Raw genomic sequence first — 23,381 nt, forward strand, 5'->3', positions numbered from 1 at the left:
TGTGTTTTAGATTTGGTTCTTGGTAAGTATGATAGTGTAGTCTTCATGTATTCAATCTTGGATTTGTTCTTCAACTGTATTCAATCTTGGATTTGTCTATGGGTGTCTTGGTATCCTTTTCAGTGGATCCCTCAGCAGTTTCTTGTTGGGGTGGTTGACACTGAGCATCATTGTTATGGCCATTAGCAGGGTCTCACGTACCTTGGGGGTATGCTGATATGTCTGGTGCTTCCTAATCTGAAGTGAGTCACACTGTAGAGTGTTGGCTGGGGTCACCATTAGGGCTTTGACTTCTGGGATAGGTATTGCAATGGGCTTTTACTCTCCTAAGGGTTGCCAGGGTACTAGGTAGGTTGCACACCCCTGGGACAAGTGCTGGAGCACTTCTCTGTGTCCCTGGGTGAGGTGGACAGGCTAAGGCTTCCCTGCTAGAGTATGTGGATTTAGGCAACTTTACCAGAAATGCAGTATTTTTTGCACCCTGGAGGAGCTGGCACACTCTCAGCACCCACTCTGCTAGGGCAGGATATTCCATCAGGCTTGCTGAGTTGGACAGGCCTCTGAGTTCCTGAGCGAGGTGGGCATGTATCTAGGCAAGTTTAGCAGAGACACGCAGAACGGCATACACCCAGGAGGAGTTGGCTCACTCCCCACTCCCTCTCTTCTGGGGTGGGATGCTCTGGCATACTTTTTGATTTGGTTGGTACACTGAGTTCCTGGGGTAGAGGTGGGTGTGGATCTAGGCTACTTTCCCAAAGATGTGCAGGACTGCATACACCTGGGTGCCCCCTCTGTGTCAGGGTGGGGACTCTGGAAGGCTCAATAGAATTGGGTGGGTCTCTGTATCCTGGATTCTATCTCAAAATGTTGACATCCAGCAGCATCCTGGGACTGAGTGGGGATGGGGAGACTCGGCATGTACTCCCCCTTTGGAAAAATGCAGCTGTGTGAGCTCCTGATGCTCCCCATGGTAGGCTCACTGCCCACGATGGCCATGTGTACTTTGTAGCTTGAATTGCAAGTGTCTGTGTTTGGAGTGCTGACTTCAGCACCCCCCACTGACCTTGTTTCTGCAGTGTGGGATCTCTCCAGTCTCTGCACTTTTCTCAGTCAGGTGTTTCCTTTGTTTTTCTATGTTGATGTGTTGAGTTTGTAGATCTTGGGTGATCTTTCTCACCATTTTGCTAGATTCCATTTTTTTCTCCTAGACACTCTATTCTACAGATGACTATCTACTTGTCCCTTTAGACTTTCTTTGCATTACAAGTGAGAGCTGGCTACCTCTAGTTAACCATCTTGCCAAACAACTAGCAATTTTTTCTTTATATTCTATGTATCTACTAAAGGTTTGTTTTTCTTTGTGATTATATATAATCACCATTATAACAGTCTTAGTTGATAACAAATTTCTCTTAATCACATTCAGAAACTGCTCTTCTACTGCTCCTATCTTCACATTTTATGTTACTGATGTCACAATTTATATATTTTTATATTCTGTATCAATGAACAAGTTATTGTAACTATACTTATTTGTAATAATTTTATATGTTAATTTTTGTACTGCAGTTAAAAGTGATTTATGTGCCACCATTACAATATTAGAATATTTTGAATTTGACTATATTTTTACCTTAACTGAGTTTTATACTTTCATATGTTTCTATGTTACTAATTAATATTCTTTTGTTTCAGCTTAAAGACCTTTCTTTAGTGCTTTTTAAGACAATTCTAGTGTTTTAGAGCTATCTCAGCTATTATTCTGTATTCTGTTACTATGGGAAAGTCACTATCTCTCCTCATTTTTGAAGGAAAGTCTTTCTGAGTTTAGTATTCTCAGTTGGCAATTTTTTCTTTATTTGAATATGTAATCTCACTCTATTTGGTCTGAACGTTATCTGCTGAAAAGTTCACTGAAAGTATTATGGAGGTTTCCTTGTTGTGAAAAGTTGCTTTTTTTCTTGCTCCTTTCCAAATTCTCTTTGTCTTTGACTTTTAACAATTTAATTATAATGTGTCTCAGTGAAAACACCTTTTTATGCTTAATTTATTTGGAGTTTTCTGGGTTTCCTGGATCTTGAAGTTAATTTCCCTTTGCAGATTTGGAAAGATTTCTGTCATTATTTCTTTGAATAAGCTGTTTTCCCCTTTCTCTTTCTACACTACTTCTATGACCTCCATAATACAAGTATTGGTAAACTTGGTGGTGTCCCATATGTTCATAGGCTTTATTAGTTTTCAAAAAACTTTTTTTTTTTTTTAAAGATGACTGGTAAGGAGATCTTAACCCTTGACTTGGTGTTGTCAGCACCACGCTCACCCAGTGAGCTAACCAGCCATCCATATATACGGATCTGAACCCATGGCCTTGGTGTTATCAGCACCACACTCTCCAAAGTGAGCCACGGACCGGCCCTCAAAAAACTTTTTTATTTTTGATCCCATGACAGGATAATTTCACATAATTTGTGCTTAAGTTTGCTGATTCTTCTGTTTCTTTGAGTCTTCTGTTGATGTTGTCTGTTTGATTTTTCAGTTCAGACATTGTATACTGCACCTCCAGAATTTCTCTTTGGTTCTTTTATATTTTATGCTTTCTATATCTTGTTGTAGTTCTCATTTTGTTCATTTATTATTTTTTTCTGAATTTGTTTAGTTGTGTCTATGTTCTTTTGCAGCTCACTGAGCTACTTTTAGATAATTGTGAGTTTTTTGTCAAACAATTCATGGGTCTACATGTCTTTGGCTTCAGCCACTGGAGCTTTACTGTGTTCCTTTGGTGGTATCATATTTCCTAGACTTTTTATGTTCCTTGAAAACTTATGTTGCTATATGCACAGTTTAAAATGCAGTCATTTTTTTTTTCTAGTATTTATTGACTGGCTTTGAGAGAAATAGATCTTCACAAGTGAGTTCTCTTAAGATTCTGGAGATCTCTCAGACATTTTCTATGGATGAGTCTGCTCCACTCCACATGTTCCCTCTTAGGGGGCATGTCTTAATATTGTTTACGTCCTCTCAGTGCTTCAAAGCCAGACCTGGTGGTAACAGCCTCCCATTTATTTTTTCCTGGGCGTGTTTCCTGAGATGTTTAAGTCTGTACACCATCTACCAATTGAGCAGATTTTATCTACCTTTTAAGATTATCTCCTGGTGTTAAAATCCATATGTTGTCTATGGGAGCTCATGTAAGCCATGCACAAAGATGTATGGAGTGCTGTCCATGGTAGGGGACAGGGCATGTGGTGTGCTGGGGCACACATTGGCTGGTTAGGAAGTCCTCAGCTGAGTCATCTAGCAGGGTTCATGGGAAATTCTCTTGGTGGAATGGTGAATTTTTACCACGAACTGGTAAATAGAATCCACAACTGGCTGTTGTGTACTTCATGCTGGTTGCTATCTGCACCCTCCCCCTACTTTTGCTCTTAGTTTTCTTCAGACAATTCAGCTATACTGATCTCATCAGTTGTTTGGGTGAGGCAAGCTGTAAGTTGGTCTCCTGGGCAGCATCCTGCTAAGGTGGGGGAGCGGGGTGCTCACTTTTTTATCACTTTCCCCTGTGGATGAAGCTGATTTTTTCTTGGACCTGTCTTGATACCAAGCTGTGCTGCTTTGGGGTAGGGGTGATACAGATAATGTGAAATTGCTATTATTGCACTCTTCAATGTGTCCACTAAGATTTTTTTGTTCCACCGGGGTTCTGGAGCTAAACTAGAACCAAGGACTCTTACAAAAATGTTCTTATATAGCTGTGGTTGGCCAAAATTGTTGTTTTTATGGAAGATGAGAGCTACAAACTCCCATTCTGCCATATTGTCTCCTTGGTAATCAGGGCCATTCACTCCAGTCAGCAGAGTCATTCTCTCCTTTGCCTGTTGATTCAGAGGCATGAGAAGCGCAAAGTGGCTAGGTAGCAGTTTGGTGCCTTAACTTCCAGTTCAGTAGAATCATTGTCATATTTCCTTGTGAAAGTATCTTTCCCTTTGGACCTAAAACCTGTAGGCCCACATGGAACAAAGTAACAGGACAAGAAATAAAAATTATGCTAGTGTATCACTAGAACCAGTAGTGAGTGGTGCCACTTACTTTTCCAGCCCTTGATTACTGAAACAATCAATCCTGACTATGGGAGAAACAACAACATATGTTGTATGCTTATACAACCTTCTAGAAATCTTGCCCCAGCTCTGCAATGTCTTGCCACCTATCTAGCAATGTAACTTAGTTTTCAAAAGGCCACTCCACTGGTCTGTCAAGTCAACTGCTTCAGGATGGTAGATGTATTAGTCAGGTCAGACTGCCACAGCATAATACCGTAAACTGGCTTACTTACACAACAGAAATTTATTTTCTTGTAGTTCTGGGGGCTGGAAGTCTGATGTCAGGGTACCAGCATGGTCAGATTCTGATAAGGGCTCATTTCCTGGGTTGCAGATGGCTATGTTCTTTTTATATCCTAATATGACAGAGAGACAGAGACAGAGAGAGAGAGAGAGAGAGAGAGAGAGGAGAGAGAGAGAGAGAGGAGAGAGAGAGAGAGAGGGGAGAGAGAGGAGAGAGAGAGAGGAGAGAGAGAGAGAGAGGAGAGAGAGAGAGAGAGAGAGAGAGAGATCTTTCTCTTCTTATAAGGCCACAGTCCTATCATATTAGAGCTCCACCCATATGATCTCATTTAACATTAAATAACTTGACTCCAGATAAAATTGCATTAGGAGTTAGGGCTTCAATATATTAATTTTTCTTTGAGGGGCGTAGTAGAGAGAACACATTCAGAATTCAGTCCACAGCTGTGGGGAATATTCTAATACCAGTGAATTCCTTGAGCATGGATTCATTGCCACACTTCACTTGCTGTGAATGAGTTGATGAGAAGCATTGCTATGCAAAAAATCATGGTGGTGGATAAGGCAGTCTGTAAGTCCATGCATGATAATTTGGGCAGGAGAATTGTGTGCAGGAAAGGTAAATATATATCCAAACTAAGTTTTTAGGCTAGTAAGAACAAAATGCTGCCTTTCCCATGATGAATGTGATCCAACATAAGCTACGTGCCACCAGGTAGCTGTGTGATCACTCTAAAGGGTGGTGCCATGTTGGGGACTTGGCATTGGTCTCTGCTGCAGGCAAATTGATCATTCAGCAGTGACCATTGCCAGGTCACCCTTGGTGAGGGGCCCATGTTGCTGAGCACATGCATAACCTCCATCATTGCCACCATAGTCATTTTGTTCATGAGCTCATTAGGCAATGATGGGTGGCTGTTGAAAGAGACCATCTGTTATTCACAGAATGGGTCATTCTGTCCACTTGATTATTAAAATCCTCCTCTGCCTAGCTCTTCCCTTGGTGAGCATTCACTTGGTACACAAATATCTTTGTATTTTTACCTATACAGAGAGATCTGTTCACATGTGTATTTCCAATATGTCAGCATCACTAATTATCTAATCTGGTTCCTTCCAAGTCCCTGAGCAACTAGCCAAGTATTTGTACACAGCCCATGAAATCATACAAAATTGCATGTATGGCTACTTCTCCTTCCAAGTAAAATTAATGTCTATGTGCACTGTGTAAAATTCTACCAATGGGGAGAAATTCTCTTCACCACTGTCTTTCAGGGATGTCCTAAGGAAAGGGGTTGTAGTACTGCAGCATTCCCCTTTAGGTAGTGCCTGCATATTGTGCAGAAGCACTACTAAAACAGACCCCAAAGCGCTTTTCCTTTCTTCCTCTGTAAACTGATTTGTGGGAAACTTTTCATGAGGCCATAGGTTCAGACTCAAAGAAAGAAGGTAGCATAGCTGGATTAGGGACTATGGGCAATTGGGCCACCTCTTTATGTAACTTATTTGTGCCTTCAGGGCATATCTCAGCCCAGTCTTCTGTATGCCCTTTTCATTTGATGATAGAGTGCTGCTGTGCACACACCCACCTGTATGGGTTGGTTCAGACAACCCCCAGTTCATGATGGTTAGCTCAGGTTGTGTGGTAACTTGGTGGCCCATGGTTAAGCACTTAGTTTCTCTTAAGGTCAGAAACTGTTTCTCAAAAAAGGGAAGTAGTCATCAGCACAGGATGGCAGGACTTTGCTCCAAAATACTAAGGGCATTCACTGTGATCCACCTGTAAGGGACAAGCTAAACAGTATCCCTGGATCCCACTGACACTTCAGTCACCATCGGATCTTGCTGGGTGATATTAGCCAAGTGGCAGAACAGGTTAAATGGCAGCCTGGAGCTGTTGAAAAGCCTTCTCTTGGGCCTCACTCAAAACTAGCTACTTTTGAGTTCACTTGGTACATGAGCCAGAGTATCACACACAAATGAGGAATATGTTGCCTCCAAAACTTAAAAGGCCCAACATGCATTGTGCCTCATTTTTTATTGTAGGAGGGGCCAGATTCAACAACATATTCTTTACCTTACAATTGATATCTTGACCTGATCACACCACTGGAGCCTTAGAACTTTCACTGAAATGAAAGTTTTCTGATTTTTTGTCAGATTTATTTTCCACTGTCTGACATGCAGTGTTTTTCCAATAAACCTATAGTAGTTGCTACTTCTTGCCTACTAAGTCCAATGAGCATTATGTCATTCATGTAATGAATAGGTGTGATGTCTTTTAGAAAAAAAAAAAAAAAGGCAATCAAAGTTCCTGAAACTTAAAGTGTGGCAAAGAGCTGGACAGTTAATACACCCATAAGGTAGGACAGTAAAGATGTATTTCTGGCCTTGCCAGCTGAAAGAAAACTGCTTCTGGCTGTCTTTACTAACATGTATAGAGAAAAAAAATATTGTCAGTCAATAGCTGAATACCAAGTTCCAGGGGAAGTGTTAATTTTCTCAGAAAGTAAATCCACATCTAGTATAGTAGCTGTGTTTGAAATTACCACTTGATCAAACTTACAATAATTCACTGTCATTCTCCAAGATCCATCTATTTTCTGCACAGGCCAAATAGCTGAGTTGAATAGGGATATGGTGGGGATAACCACCCCTGCATCCTTCAAGATCTTGATGGTGGGAACCCCTCCAGGAATGTGGTATTGCTTTTGGTTTATTTTTTTATTTGTTTAGGTAAAGGCAGTTCTAGTGGCTTCTATTTGGCCTTTTTGACCACAGTAGCTTTTGGTCCACAGGTCAGGGAATCAATGTTGAGATTCTGCCAGGTGCTGCGTATGTCTATTCAAATTATGCAGTCCATAACTGGTGAAATAACCATAAGGTGGGTTTAGGGACTCAGCGAACCCACTGTGAGATGGACCTGAACTAAAACTTCATTGATTACCTGACTTCCATAAGTTCCTATTCTGGCTGGTAGACTGTAATGATATTATGAGACCTCTGACCTTAATGTCGGTTCAGAGTCGATGTCTAATAATCCACCCAATTTTAGATAACTTTTTTTTCCTATTCCTAGTAAAAGGCTGTAGGTCCCTATGGGGAATACTGTGAGAAAGATTAACAATATACATTCTTGGCAGTATAGTGGAATCTTTCCCTCAGGGGACCCATCTTACCCTTCAATCAAGGGGTTTTGAGTCTATAAACTGGCTCAAAATCTAGGAATCAATTGAGGGGCTATAATCATGTTTTTATGATACAATTTAGACTTTTGTTCAATTGGCCAAGGGCTCTTCTGCTTATACAGACTTAGTAAGAATTTAAAGGACTTCTCATCTACCTCACTAGGAACATGATCAACTAACCAATGCCACAGGCTTGTATGAGTCAGATTATTCTAATTGCTGCTTGGACTGTTCTATTACAGTAACCATGCTCACCTAGCCCTTGTCAATTAAGTGCTGCCACTTGGCCCCTGCCATCTGAGAATCCAATTGTCCCCATCAAACTTAGAGTTTCCAATTCAATAACAGCACCTTCCTTTCCCTGCCCAGTAGTCGCTGACCTACAGAGAAAAGTTATCACAGAGATCTTCAAAAATGCTGGAGCTACCCAAAAAAATTTATTTCTCAGAATTGTGATGAAAACTTGCTCTCTAGACCCATCCAAAGTGGGTTAACAGGTCTTAAATGATAAATCTCCCTAAGTCTTTTGATCCCTTCCTCTGCAATATAATAAGATAGAACTGGATTTTTAACTTTATTTAGTGTGGAACACTTTTTTGTCCATGTTTCTTTCAGCTTTTTAGAGATTTTTCTGACCCCTTGAGCTGCAATATTAAATCCAGAATCTCTCCTTGGTGGGCCCGTATTAATAAATTTGGTCTGTTCCAACCTTATCTTCCACTATTATCCAACACTTTTAATATCCATTCCCATGCATGGTCCCTGAATTACTGTCTTTATAAATTGGAAAAATCGTATCATTCTTTTGGAGTTTATTGCACCTCCTCATGGGTCGCATTTTCTATCTCATCATTAGGGACCTGCCAGAACTTGAATCTAGTTACAGGCCTAGAAGCAAAAAAGGCGGTGTGGTGAGTCCTGATGATAGTCAGCAACAACTCCCCCTTGCTTCTTCATAGGGCTTTAGTTGTTGTATTTTATTTCTCTGCCTGTAATATCTTGCCCACAAGCACTTACAGGTCTACAGTAACCCTGCTGCTCACTCATGGCACAACTTCCTCCATCACTTTATGCAGCCTCCAACCTACTGTCCAATCTATGCCACCATTCCTCTCAGTGCTCTAAGTCAGGAAATACAGTAACCAGTCTCTCAGGATGTCCTGAGACCAGCCAAAACTTCACAAGCAAGTTCTACTGTTTTCCTTCCATCCTGAGGGAGGAGCTGATAATTGGCTGGCTTCTTCCCAACTACTCTGCACTGTCAGGGAGGCAGTGGGACAAGGGCAAGCAAAATGCCATGAAATTTCCTAGCATTTTGAGTGTGTTCTTTCTTTTTTAGGCATGTGGCTTGGTTGCTGCACTTACTTAACTGGTTTCTAGAGTTCTCACAAAGCTACTTTGGTTTACATGCTGTTATATTTTGTTATTTCCTTAGAGTAAAAAGGGTCTGGAGCTTCCTAGTTTGGCATCTTGACATCATTCTCCACTGGCTGGGATCTCTTTTCTCATCATATTTGTCTATTTTTATATCTTTATTTTCAAAGGTTGTGACTCACCTTAAAACTGTGCTAGGAGCCTCAGTACAACATGTTAAACTGAAGCAAATGAAGTATTCTTTTCAATTGTGGATCACAATGATGTCAGCAAAGGGACATGATGGGAAGGTATGTTCACTTCTTTCCTTCCTTCTTTCTTTTTATAAACATTTACTGAGATTCTATTATGGGCCATATTTATTAGTCTGTTTCTGTTGCTTATAACAAAATGCCAGGAACTGGGTGATTTATAAAGAAAACATAATGAATTATTTACAGTTTCAGAGGCTAGGAAGTCCAAAATCCAGGGAACACACCTGGTGAGGGTTTTCCTTGGTGGTAGATTCACAGCAATGCAGGGGTCTCACATGGCAAAAAAAAAAAAAAAATGGCAGACCAGAGAGAGAGAGACTCTTTGTGTGCTCTCCTTTTGAAGCCCTCAGAACCACACCCCTGACCACCATTATTATTCCATTCAGTATGGCATGGTCCTACAATCAATCACCTGTTCAAGGCGCCATCTTTCAATTACCATAATAGGATTTCCCACCCTCTTTGCACTGTCACAGTGGGGACTAAATTTTGGGGGGACATTCAACTGAAGGCACCATACATTAGAGATACAGTAAAAATACACGCACAAGAAAAATAAGGAAACGTGTAAACTATCTAAAGAAAACACAGTTTGGTAAGTGCTATGCTGGTATAAGCATATATGGTTGTGTGATCGCAGAGCTTGGGCCTATATCGAAGTCACTGAAGTGTTCTTGGTGGATGAGTTCCTATCCCTTAACTCTTGAATGATTTGGAGGCCTTAACGAGGTAGAGAAGCAATAAATGTTATCCCAGGCGAGAGAGAAAGCATGGCACAAACATGGGGAAAGAGGTGTGAGTTTTATTCCAGTATATCTTATGCTGGATACTAAGAGTATTCAGGTTTCAATAAAGCAATAAGTGACTAGGTAACTCCAATCTCAAGCTCCAGCTTTATCTTCCCTCTGAGAGGTTTTTTTAAGAAACACACCTGCAGCTATCTGCCTTTCTCTTACGTATTTCCCACCTCCTGTTTATATCTGCTAAGGGTGGAAGCAGACATGGGTACGTGTGAAAGATGCTTGCTTTATACCTTGCTTTCTTCAGGCTTCTTGAGGATTTTAAACACAAAATCCTTAAATAATAAGATAAGTTTGAAATTATGAAGAAGTAGGAAATTTATTTTCTGGTCTTTCAACTTTTGTGCATATACTGGCTAGTAGGAATGTGTTTGTTAGAGTGTGACAGACCCAAATTCAAATAGCAGTCCACTTCCTGGCTTTGTCATCTTGGGCAAGTTAATTTTCTATTCCACTAAGTACTCATATGTGCAGTGAGACTATTGATACATATGTTACAGGATTATTGTGGATTAAGAATATTACTTTTAAAGTGCCTGACATAGAGTAGCTCTTCAATAAGGAAGAACTCAAATGATTCCTTTCTAACTTAAGGAAAATAGTCACTATCCTTACCTTTTAAAAATAGCCAGTTTCTTTTATATATACACCTTGGAAATCTCCCAGAACAGGAAATTCATGTAAATTTACAACCTGAGTATATTTGGGTCTGATATGTATTTTCATAATCAAAACTAAAGCAAAAATTACTAACAAAAAAGTTTATTGTGAGTCCACTTCTAGCATATACTCTGTTGTAATTTGGAGGTACTCTTAACATAAATGCTGATTGTTAAAATTGGTCCTGAAAATAAAAACCTGAAAAAAAAAAGTGGGGGAAAAGATGTTCTCCTGTTACCTTGAGTTATGATGCCTTACTCAGAGCTATTGGTCATAACCACTTTACCATGTTGCTCACTAATAATCATCCATTAGGAACAGAAACATTGTGTGGTTGGTACTTGAGGCCTTTAATATGGAAAAGGAATGCAGCCATTTTCTGAACCATTCTTTTTAAAAATTTATTTTTAATTGTACATATTATAGGTAGAGTGTGTTTTTTCAATACATGAATATGTTGTATAATGATCCACTCGGGGTAGCTGCTTTATAATAACAGGTTAATTAAGTTATAATTCACATACCATGCAATTCACCCACTTAAAGCATGCAATTCAGTGTCTTTTACTATATTCACAGTTTTGTAAGCCTCACCACAATTTTAGAACATTTTTCATCACCCCAAGATTGACTGCTAATGAGACCTCAAACTTAGCAGTCATTCTCCAATCTCTCCAGCCCCCTCAGCCTTAAGCAGCCACTAATCTACTTTCTATCTCCATAGACTTGCTTGTTCTGGACATTTCATGCAATTGGAATCATACATTTTGTGTTGTTTTGTTATTGGCTTCTTTTATTTAACATAATGTTTCAAGTTTTATTGATATTTTACCATATATTGGTTCTTTGTTTTCTTGTGTAATTTACTTATCCATTCATCAATTGATTGGCATTTGTCTGATATGAATAATGTTGCTGTAAAAATTTCTATACATATTTTGGCCTTAATAATATTTTTTTTTTGAGAAAATACTCTTGTATTTTCTTCCTTATCTTAAATCTCAGGAACCTGTGAAATTTGTGGATTTGCTTCGTGACCATGGGAAACCTATCAACCCTCTGTGGGAACTGATCAAATGGTGCCTGGGTCTGTCAGTGTACACCATCCCTTCCATTGGTATGTAGATCATCTTCTCTCCAAGACTAGTTTGATGTCTTTGGGGGAGGGAAGAACATTCTGCCACAAGTATCCTAATAAGAACTACTCCCAATACTTTGAGGAAAGCTGCAACATATGAATAAATGAATCAGTACCCACCATATACTGATCTTTCACTAGGTACCAAGCACTGTCCTATGCACTTCATTCTATCGATTTACAGTGTATTACGATGCCCATTTTATAGGATTAGAAACCATAATTCAGCAAGATTACATCACTACCAAGTTAAGATGCACTCTTTAAACACTGGTCTTATAAACTCAAAAGCCTATGATGTTTTCTGTGTCATATATTATATCTCAATATTTAAGTATAAATTTTGAACAATATATTTAACTTTAGGAATAGGCATATTCAAGGATATGTTGATAGATTAATCTATCAAAATGGTAATTATTGTAAGTAATTTTGGTTCAAGCAGCTCACCAAATTAGCATGATTATGGACACCTGTTGCAGAATTGATGATTGCTGTTATAGTAAAAAATGCTCATTTAGGGCCTGAGTGCCAGATGTTGGACGTTTGGTAACTTTGCATGAGTCATCCCTTTAAACATTCAAAAGAATCTGATAGTGTAGTTATTGTTTTTCTTCTATAGTGAGAAACTGAAGCTTCAGTTTAATAGACTGAGTCCAAACTAGGGTTTAATCTTAGATTTTCCAGATATTGGCTTGCTTGACCTTCATTCAGTTGTTTTTATTGTCAGTGGTTTATTTTTCTCATCTATAAAATAAGATTAATAAAAGTATTTGCTGCCTATGTGGTTGAGTGGATTAAACAATATGTACTTCCATGCATGGTTTTGCCAGCTAAATAAGTTATTTGTCTAAAGCAGTTAAGATACAACCCAACCATGCATGTAAACTAATTTATCAATGAAGATATAAACATAGATCTTGGAATATAGTAAAGACATAATAATTGGAAGCTGTATTCATTATTGTCATTATCACATAACACTACTGATGAGATATTATAATAGAGAAAGTTCTCTATAATGATTTCAATGGTTTTGTGTTGTTGACCAGTACCTGAGGGGAGGCAGTGGGGAATGAAGAGACACACTTATGGGATCAGGAGGACCATACAGGCTGATGACCTGTAAGGCACCCTAGTTTATTGAGGTTCCTTTTTATAAACCAGTAAAATAATAGATTGTACTGATTAAGTCAGACATGTCTGATACAAAGCTGTTTATAGAACATTTTCTGTTGTCACAGCACTTGAGGGTTCATGGCTAACTGCTTATCAGCCAAATAATAGCATCAGTTCCTATTTTACAAAGACTCAGGGTCCTGGGTTTAATCAAAGGTCAGACCTCAGAAGGAGAAATTAGGAAAAACGGGAAGTCAGTTTTGCTGGCTTGTACCCTATAACAACAAGGACTTTGTCAGCTTGCTATTCAGTATCCCACAGTTTTGGTACCCTGATAGCATTAGGAAAATACTTCTAAAGACAATAAGCATTCAAAGCACTCATATGCCAGATATTTGTCAGAGTTACTTTCCTTGAAAAGAATCTAGTCACTAATATTCTCTTTCTTGTGTTTGTCCATAAAAATTCAAGTAAAGTGGTGTACTGACATCAGGTTCTTAACCAACTTCTGAGTTATCTGATGCCAGCTCAATCCAAACAAATGAAATCATATTTTATCATCCTAAATAATGTCTGTGGCTTCTCTGAGCTGGAGAGAGAGATGAGTTGCCATGTATTGAGATAGACAAATAAAGCAGAAAGTCAAAATGGAAGTAACAGTGAAGTCTACAGACAAAGAAAAAATACCCGACTGCCCCCTGTTTCATTTTCTTCTGCCCCAGTCAAGGGTCAGGTATATCAGAGCACATATGGGGGCCTTCTCACCTTTGAAGGACACTTGAACAAAAGGCTTCAGCAATTTAATGGCCCTTGAGGTTGGGGCAGGGTGAGGAGAGGGACTAGGATTAGAAAAATCCTGAGTCTTGAGTCAGAGGGAGGATATTTGTTTTCAAGTATTCCCTCTCTGCCCCCAGGCCTGGACAGAGATACTTGAAGGTCTTTGCCTGAGGTAAAAAGACCTAGGAACAAAGGTGTGTTAGCTAGGAATGAAAAAAAAAAAATGCATGACAGCATGACTGGCCAGAGGGGCCTGAGTCCTTATCTGAAAAACCCTTTAGAAACTGCAATGCACTGGCTATGTACCATGTCTGGTTTGGGGAGGGCAACTTTCCCTTGTGAAGCCAGCCAGATAAAGCCTTTGTAATTGCCTATGTTTGGGCCTGAAAAGTCACATATATACTTTTTGGCCACGAGCCAGATTTCCCAGGTAAAAATATCATAAAACATAGTCAAAATTTTATTCACGAAGATGTGCACTACAGCAAGATTTACAATAACAAAAAATTGGAAGCACCCTAAACATATAACAATAGGGGAGTAGGTAATTTGTTATGGTGCATAAGTAGGATGAAAATGTATGCAGTCATTTATTTATTTATTTTTATTTTATTTTATCAATATACAATGTGGTTGATTATTGTGGCCCATTACCAAAACCTCCCTTCCCCCTCCCTCCCAACAACCTTATATCTGTTTGCTTGTCATAACAACTTCAAGGAATTGTGATTGTTGTGTCTTCTTCCCTCACCCCCCACTTTATTTGTGTATTTATTTACTTATCTTTAGCTCCCACAAATAAGTGAGAACATGTGATATTTCTCTTTCTGTGCCTGACTCATTTCAGTTAATATAATTTTCTCTGGGTCAATCCATGTTGTTACAGATGGCAGTATTTTGTTCGTTTTTATTTATAGCAGAGTAGTATTCCATTGTGTAGATATACCACAGTTTCCATATCCACTCATCTGATAATGGACATTTGGGCTGGTTCCAACTCTTAGCTATTGTAAATAATAGTGCTGCAATGAATATTGGAGAACAGGTATACCTTCAACTTGATGATTTCCATTCCTCTGGGTATATTCCCAGCAGTGGGATAGCTGGGTCATATGGTAGATTTATCTGCAATTGTTTGAGGAACCTCCATACCATTTTCCATAGAGGCTGCACCATTTTGCAGTCCCACCAACAATGTCTGAGAGTTCCTTTCTCTCTGCAACCTCGCCAGCATTTATCATTCACAGTCTTTTGGATATTAGCCATCCTAACTGGGGTGAGATGGTATCTCAGTGTGGCTTTGATTTGCATTTCCCGAATGCTGAGTGATGTTGAGCATTTTTTCATGTGTCTGTTAGTCATTTGTATATCTTCCTTTGAGAAATGCCTGTTTAGCTCCTTTGCCCGTTTTTTAATTGGGTTACTTGTTTTTTTGTTGTAAAGTTGTTTGAGTTCCTTGTATATTCTGGTTATTAACCTTTGTCAGATGTGTATTTTGCAAATATTTTCTCCCACTCTGTTGGTTGTCTTTTCACTCTGTTAACTCTTTCTTTTGCTGTGCGGAAGCTTTTTACTTTGATATAATCCCATTTGTTTATTTTTCCTTTGGTTGCCCATGCTTTTGGGGTCGTATTCATGAAGTCTGTGCCCAGTCCTATTTCCTGAAGTGTTTCTCCTATGTTTTCTTTGAGAAGTTTTATTGTTTCAGGGTGTATATTTAATTCTTTAATCCATTTTGAGTTGATTTTGATATATGGTGAGAGATATGGGTCTAGTTTCATTCTCCTGCATATTGATATCCAGTTATCCCAGCACCAATTGCTGAAGCGACAGTCTGTTGGTGCCTTTGTCAAAGAACAGATGGCTGTAGGTGTGTGGGTTGATTTCTGGATTCTCTATTCTATTCCATTGATCAGTGTGTCTGTTTTTACGCCAGTACCATACTGTTTTTCATCTTGAATTTTAATGTTAGTTACATTTTTTTCCTTTTTGTAATTGAAACATAATTGACTGTACAAATCTATGGGGTAAAGCATTGAATAAATGCCAGTACCAGCATGCAATATGTGATGTTCAAATGAGGATAATTAGTATATTCAGCCTTACAATTTGCAATCATTTTTTGTGGCCCTTTACCAATTTCTCACTAAACACCCTTCCCCCTCCCCCTTTTCCACCTCTGGTGGCCTCTCTTCTACTCTCTCCTTTTGAAACTTCAGTGAAGTATTGTGATCATTGTATCTTTCTTTCTTTTTTTATTTCTTTATTTCTTTTAGTTCCCACTTGTAGGTGTGGACATGAGGTTTTTCTCTTTCTGTGCCTGGCTTATTTCACTTAACATATTTTTCTCTAAGTTCATCCCTTTTCTGCAAATGGCAGAGTTTCACTCTTTCTTATGCAAGAGTAGTATTCCACTGAGTATATATACCACGTTTTCCTTATCCAGTCCTTAGTCTATAGACATGTAGGTCGGTTCCAACTCTTGGCTATTGTAAGTAGAGCTGTGATAAACATGGGAGTGCAGGTATCCCTTCAACATGATGGTGTCCATACCATTGGGTATAGACCCAGCAGTGAGGTTGCTGGATCATATGGTAGTCCTATCTGCAGTTGTTTGAGAAACCTCCATACTGTTTTCCATAATGGCTACACTAATATAAATCCCCTCCAGCAATGGAGAGGGGATTTCCCTTCTCTGCATCCTCACCAGCCTTTGTTATTCTCTGTCTTGTTGATAAGGGCCAGTCTAACTGGGTGAGATAATATCTCAATGTGCTTTGATTTGAATTTCCCTGATGCTTAGTGATATTAAGCATTTTTTCACTTCTATGTTGGCCATTTATATATACTCCTCTGATAAATTCCTATTCAGCTCTTTTGCCCGTTTAGGGTAGCATTTGGTTGTTTATTTGAAGTATTTTTCCTTTTTGAGTAAGTGTTTATTATAATAAACTTCCCTCATAATACTGCTTTTGCAGTATCCCACAGGTTTTGGTATGATGTGTCTTTATTTTCATTAGTTTCAAGAAATTTTTTGATTTAATATTTAACTTCTTCTTGGATTCCTAGGTTGTTCAGAAACATGTTGTTTAATTTCCATGTGTTTGTACAGTTACCAGAGTTTCACTTCTTATCAATTTCTAGTTTTAATCTGTTGTCTGAAAAGATACTTAAAATGATTTCAATTTTTTAAAAAGTTGTTGTTACTTGATTTGTGACCTAATTTGTGATCTATCCTGGAGAATGTTCCATGTGCTGATGAGAAGAGAGTATATTCTGTAGTTGTTGGATGAAATGTTTTGTAGATATCTGCCAAGTTCAATTTGTCTTAAGTGTAGTTTAAATCCTGCATTTCTCTGTTAATGTGTTGCCTAGATGATCTGTCCAATGCTGAAAGAGGGGTCCTCAGGTCCCCAACTATTATCATATTGGGGTCCATCCCTTTCTTTAGGTCTAATAGTGTTCATTTTATATACCTGGGTGCTCCAGTGTTCAGTGAGTATATATTTGTGATTGTTATGTCTTCTTGCTGTATTGGCCCCTTCCTTGTCTCTTTTTATGGTTTTTGGTTTCAAGTCTATTTCATCCAATATAAGAATTGGGTTATTTTCGGTTTCCATTGGCATGGTATATCTTTTTCCATCCCTTCACTATTAGTCTGCGTGCATCTTTATAGGTGAGCTGAGTCTCTTGAAGACAGCATATAATTGGGTCAAGCTTTTTGATCCAATCTGTCAGTCTGTGTCTTTTGAGTGGAGAGTTTCATCCATTTATATTTAGGGTTGTTATTGAGAGGTATTGTCTTACTCCTGTCATTATATCACTTCTGTTTAGATGTTTTAAGTATCTTTTGTTTGATATAGGCCCATTTGTTTATTTTCTTTTCTTTTGTTGTCTGTGCTTTTGGGGTCTTATTTATAAAGACTTTGCCCAGTCCTACATCCTGGAATGTTTCCCTTATGTTTCCTTCTCAGAGTTTCAAGGTTCCAGGTCTTATATTTAAGTCATTGATCCATTTTTAGTTGATTTTGGTGTATTATGAGAGATACAGATCATTTCATTCTTCTACACTTGGATATCCAGTTTATTGAAGAGGCTGTCCTTTCCCCTATTGTATGTTCTTGGTGTACTTGTCAATGATCAGTTGGCTGTAAATACATGGGTTGATTTCTGGGCTCTCTATCCTGTTCCATTGGTCCATGGGTCTGTTTTATATGCAAGTACCATGCTGTTTGGGATGCTATAGGTTTGTAATATAGTTTGAAGTCAGGAAGTGTCATACCTCTGGCTTTACTTTTTTTGCTCAGGATTGCTTTGGCTATATGGGTTTTGTTTTCCATATGAATATTAGGGTTGCTTTTTCTCTTTGTTTAAAGACTGTCATTGGTATTTTGATGGGGATTGCATTGCATGAGTGTATGAGTTTAGGTAATATGGACATGTTCACTAAGTTGATTCTACCATATGATCCAGCAATCCCACTACTGGGTATACATCCAGAGGATTGGAAATCACCATGTTGAAGGGGTACCTACACTCCCATGTTTATCACAGCTCTACTTAAAATAGCTAGGCCATGGAACAAACCTAAATGTCCATCGATGGATGACTGGGTAAGGGAAATGTGATATGCATACACAATGGAGTACTATAATGGAATGGAATTCTTCCATTTACAGCAACATGGATGAGCCTGGAGAATATTATGCTAAGTGAGACAATGGCAGAAAGAGAAATACCACGTCTTCATTCATAGGTGGGAGCTGAATCCATAAATAAACAAAAAATAAAGAGAGAGAGAAATAAATAAACAACTATCACAATAATACTTTGAACGTTTTGAAGGAGAGAAAAGAACTGTGGTTACTAGAGGTGGAAAAGGGGAGGAGAGGGGAAGAGGGACAGGGGTTAATGAGAAATCGGTTCACAGACAAAGGAGTGATTAAGTGTTGTAATGGTGAGTAAGCTAACTATCCTGATCTGACCATCACATATTGTACACAGCTAGTGAAAGTCAACCTTGTACCCCACATATATTTATAATAAATTATCTTTAAAAATAAATAAGAAAATATCTTTTGTTCCATTCTTCCCCTTTTATTATATATCTTCAATATTTATTGGTGTTTTAAGATAGTAAGATTTAGTTTCTTTTTTCTTTCTCGTTTGCATTTGTGTTCTACCAGTGGGTTTTGTTCTTTCTTCTGTATTCATGGTAGGGTTCATTGCATTTTGGATTCCAGGTGCATGACCTCCTTTAGGATTTCTTGTAGGGCTAGTTGTACTGTGGTGAACTCCCACAGTTTTTGTTTGTCTGGGAAATACACTATTCTTTCCTCATTTCTGAAGGATAGCCTTGCTGGGTATAGTATTATTGGCTGGCAGGTTTTTTTCTTTTAGTCATTTGAATTTATCATCACATTTTCTTCTGACCTGTAGAGTTTCTGTTGAGAAGTCTGCTGTTAGTCTGATAGGGGCTCCCTTACAGGTGACTTGATGCTTCTCTCCTGCTGCTTTTAGGATTCTCTCTTTGTCTTTGAACTTTGCCAGTTTGACTATAATATGTCTCAAAAGAGATCTTTTTAGATTGAATCTGTTTGAGTATATTTGACGCTCTTTGATCTGAAAGTCCATGTCTCTCCCAATACCTGGAAAGACTCCCATTATTATTTCATTGAATAGGTTTTCAATGCCTTGTTCTATATCCTCCCCTTCTTGAAAACCCATGATTCATATGTTTGTGCACTTAAGGTTGTCTGATAGTTCTTGTAGATTTTCTTTATTTTTTAAAATTCTTTTTTCTTTACTTTTTTTTTTGTTTTCCTTGTTTGTTTCTAAAAGATCATCTTCAACAACAAAAAACGTCTTTCTTTAGTTTGCTCTAAACTGCTGCTTAAACTCTCAGTTGTGTTTTTTATTTCATTCAATGAATCCTTCAGTTCCAGGAATTCTGCTACATTCTTTTTTAATGTATTAATGTCTTTGTGAATTTCTGCTTTCATATCCTGGACACTTTTTTCTCATTTCATTGTGTTTTCTAACTGAGTCTTGTATCTAATTGAGTTTTTTAAAAATTGTTACTCAGAATTCCTTTTCAGTCTTTTCAATGGTTTCCTACTCTGTGGGTTCTAATACTTGAGAATTATTGGTTCTTTTTTTTGGGTGTCATATTTTCTTTTTTTTTCATATTTCTGGCATGTTTACATTGATGTCTGGTCATCTGGTAGTGCAGCTGCTTCTTCTGTTACTCTGGAGGAGAGAGACTTCCTCATGTAGATGTGCTTTAAGTTGACCGTTGAGTAAAGTATTTTAGTACTGCTTATGGTTAGAGACAGTAGTGTAGTATCCATGTGGGTACTTCAGCCATATTCACTTTTGGAGTTGTGTGTAAGTGCCTCCATGGCCTAGGCACTAGGACACTTAGTGATAGCTTGCTGAGGTTAGTAACACTGTGTTGGTTTGTTGCAGGCATTGGCAAGCTCTCCAGTTCTTGGGTGAAGTTTGTGGGTGCTATGTCATTCTTCAGCTGGGATGGGCAAACCTGGGTATGCCTGTTGGCACCACACTTACTTTCCCATGGCCCTGATGGGTGCAATGGTGTATATTGGATCTCCTCAGTTTGGATGAGCAGCCCTGGGTGGGGATTTCTTTCCTCTTTGTTATAGGCAGAGGCTTCTTCTGGGTCTTTGCTTCCTGCAGTTGGGGAATAGGTTGGTGATATTTAGGATTTTCTTTCATATGATGTTTGGGTGTCCTGGTTTCTGCCCTCTTGAGGTGTTCTGCAAGTTTATCTCCTTGAATCAAGGCAGTAGTGTGGGATGCACACATACCTCCCACCCCCAAGTGTTCTAACTTGGGGGCCAGCATAATACCCCCTGTGAGTTGAACCAGTGGGTCATGGGTCTGCACTCATTCACCACTTTCCCCAGCTTCCACTGATGACTCTCCTTGTGTCAATACTGTCTAGTTGTCTGTGGGTCACCTGGTTGGCAGTGGCAGCTGCTGCTGTGTCAGTGAGCCACGCTTCCAGTGGAAGTGGCTGTGGCAGTGTCTGTGATGGACCACCCACATGGCAGTGATGACTGTGGTATCAGTAGGGGTCCCCAGGCATGCTTCCTGCCATCTGCCAGTCTGGTGGAGGGCTGCCCACGGCTTGTATGAAATTATTTAAAGCCAAGTTTAGGGAAGCTCTGTTAATGACATGGAAATGTGTGTGTTATAATGGTGAATGGAAAAAGTAGTAAATTTTACATACAGTATGACCTGTACTATATGACATGTAATATTTGCATAGGAAAGTACATGAACTAAGTGTAAATAACATGTTTGTAGTTATATTCCTCTGCCATTATATTTCTGAGTGAGTTTTTTTATTCTACTTTAACCTTGTGAAATTTGTCTTATTTTCTATTTGCCTTCTATGTTTCTTTCAAAATGGGGAAAATAAAGTTTATTTTTGAAATAAGTAAACTTTATTTTTTACATAAATATTTAATATTGAATATTGGATTAGTGTGTTTTCTATTGCTTAAAATACCTGAAACTGGGTAATTTATAAGAAAACTGAGTTTGTTTTTTACAGTTTTAGAGACTGGGAAGTCCAAGGTCCAGGGGGCACATCAGGTGAGGGCCTTCTTCTTGGTGGGGCTCCCTGCAGAGTCCCTAGATCATGCAGGTTATCACATGGTGAGAATGGCAAGAGCACTTGTCTACATACTCACTTGCTCTTTTTATAAAGCCACCAGTCCACACTTAAACCATTAACCATTAAACTATTAACCATTAATCCATTACTCCATGAATTAATTAATCCCTTCATGAGAGCATAGTCCTCATGATCCAATCACCCCTTAAAAGTCCTACCTTTCAACACTGCCACATTGGGAATCAAGCTCTCACATAAGCTTTGGAGGGGACAAACATTTAGACCATAGCAAATACTATATGTCTGAAGATTTATGAAGTACTTATAATATGTACTTAACTAATGTGAAAAATTTATATACATTAAATATATTTGTGATATTTTTATGAGATAACTAAAAACTCAAAGATACTTTGGATAGAATCCTCTAAAAATATAATTTTATTATAATGTTTGTTAAGAGTTTTGTATATGAAGAAGTTTATTGTGTCATCTAATATCTGAAAGCAGTCTACATGTCCCCCAGTTATGGGCTAGTTAGTTAAAATATTATGCAGTCATAATGTAAAACATGCCTAGAATGGGTTTCTATTGTAAATGTTTATGGGGTACAGAATGATATTTCTATACATACATACAATATGTGGTGTTCAAAGCAGGGTAATTAGCATATCCATTTTTGTAAACAGTTATTGTTTCTTTGTGTTGAGAACATTTGAACTCTTCTAGCCATCTGAAAATGTCCAATAAATTGTTGTTAAGTATAGACAGTAACCTAGCACTACCATAGAACACTAGAAGTTATCCTTCTTGTCTAGCTCTGTGTATTCATTAACCAATTTCTCCCTATACTTCCTCTCTCATACTCTTTCCAGGTTCTAATGACCACCATTGTACTCTCTACTTATATGAGCTCAAATTTTTTAGCTTGAATATATGAATGAGAACATGCAGTATTTACCTTTCTGTTCTTAATTTATTTCACTTAATGTAATGACTTTCAGGCCCATCCGTGTTGCCATGCATTTCAATTTTTTTTTTATGGCTAAGTAGTATTCCACTGTATATATATACAACATTTTCTTTATACTTTCATTTGTCAATGGACACTTAGGTTAATTGTATATCCTGGCTTCTGTGAATAGTACTGCAATTAACATGGAGGTGCAGATATCTCTTTGGTATGCTAATTTCCTTTGGGTAAATACTATGTAGTGGGATTGCTGGATCATATGGTAGTTCTATTTTTAGTTTTTTGAGGAACCTCCATACTGTTTTATAATGGGCTTTGAATGATGTGAAAAGTCCTCATCATCCATATGCTGTAGAAGAGGCTAGGAACTCTAAGAACAGAAAATGATCAACAGTGCTTATGTATGGGTTATAAGGTTTTCTTTTTCATTAATTTCTTACCTTCTCAGTGTTCTATAATGAACATGTTATATCTGAATAAGAAAAGATGAAGAGAACTAGGATTTAAAATGAAGTTTCTTACCTTAACTAGATATATGTGTTATTATTCTCTAGGGCTGGCTTTGTTGGAGGAAAAGCTCAAATATGACAATGAGAAATACAAAAAGTTTAAAGCAGTGGAAGAAAGCCTGCGTAAAGAGCTTGGGGAGATGCTTGGCGACGATGGTGTGTTCTTATATCCCTCGCATCCTACGGTGGCTCCCAAGCATCATGTTCCTCTAACAAGGCCTTTCAACTTTGCTTACACAGGTACCTAATTGCACTTCTTTCATTCTGTAATTTTAAAGAAATAAGAAGTTTTCCAAGAAAAGCATAATTTTCCTTTACTGTTGCACAATTTGCAAACATGCATATGCAAAAATGCTGTGTAATTGAAAATAAATTCCAGAATACAGTTGCTAACATCATATGTAGAAGATACTTTGCTAATGCCTGGTCTTTCCACAAGAACCCTGCAAGTGGATATGAATGTCCACATTTTACAGAACTGAGCCTCAGGGAGGTTCAGTGACTTGTCTTCAATCACAGAGTGTGATCTCACTAAATCTAAAGGCTTCCCTGGCTGCTGTGACATGTGATAAAGCCAAGTTAGCCTTTCTGCAGGATTTGT

The 23,381-nt window shown here is 38.4% G+C and overlaps 1 protein-coding gene across 1 annotated transcript in view; it reads left to right on the plus strand.

Annotated features, from left to right (window-relative positions):
* FAAH2 (fatty acid amide hydrolase 2) overlaps nucleotides 1-23,381 on the plus strand; it is a 243,379-nt gene that overhangs the window by 177,845 nt on the left and 42,153 nt on the right. The window contains exons 8-10 of the mRNA XM_063084219.1: nucleotides 9,076-9,195; nucleotides 11,625-11,736; nucleotides 22,826-23,020. Coding sequence (XP_062940289.1) covers nucleotides 9,076-9,195; nucleotides 11,625-11,736; nucleotides 22,826-23,020 — 427 coding nt within the window. The remainder of the gene's footprint in view (nucleotides 1-9,075; nucleotides 9,196-11,624; nucleotides 11,737-22,825; nucleotides 23,021-23,381) is intronic.

Source organism: Cynocephalus volans, chromosome X (genome assembly GCF_027409185.1).
Source record: "Cynocephalus volans isolate mCynVol1 chromosome X, mCynVol1.pri, whole genome shotgun sequence".
Taxonomy (NCBI): domain Eukaryota; kingdom Metazoa; phylum Chordata; class Mammalia; order Dermoptera; family Cynocephalidae; genus Cynocephalus; species Cynocephalus volans.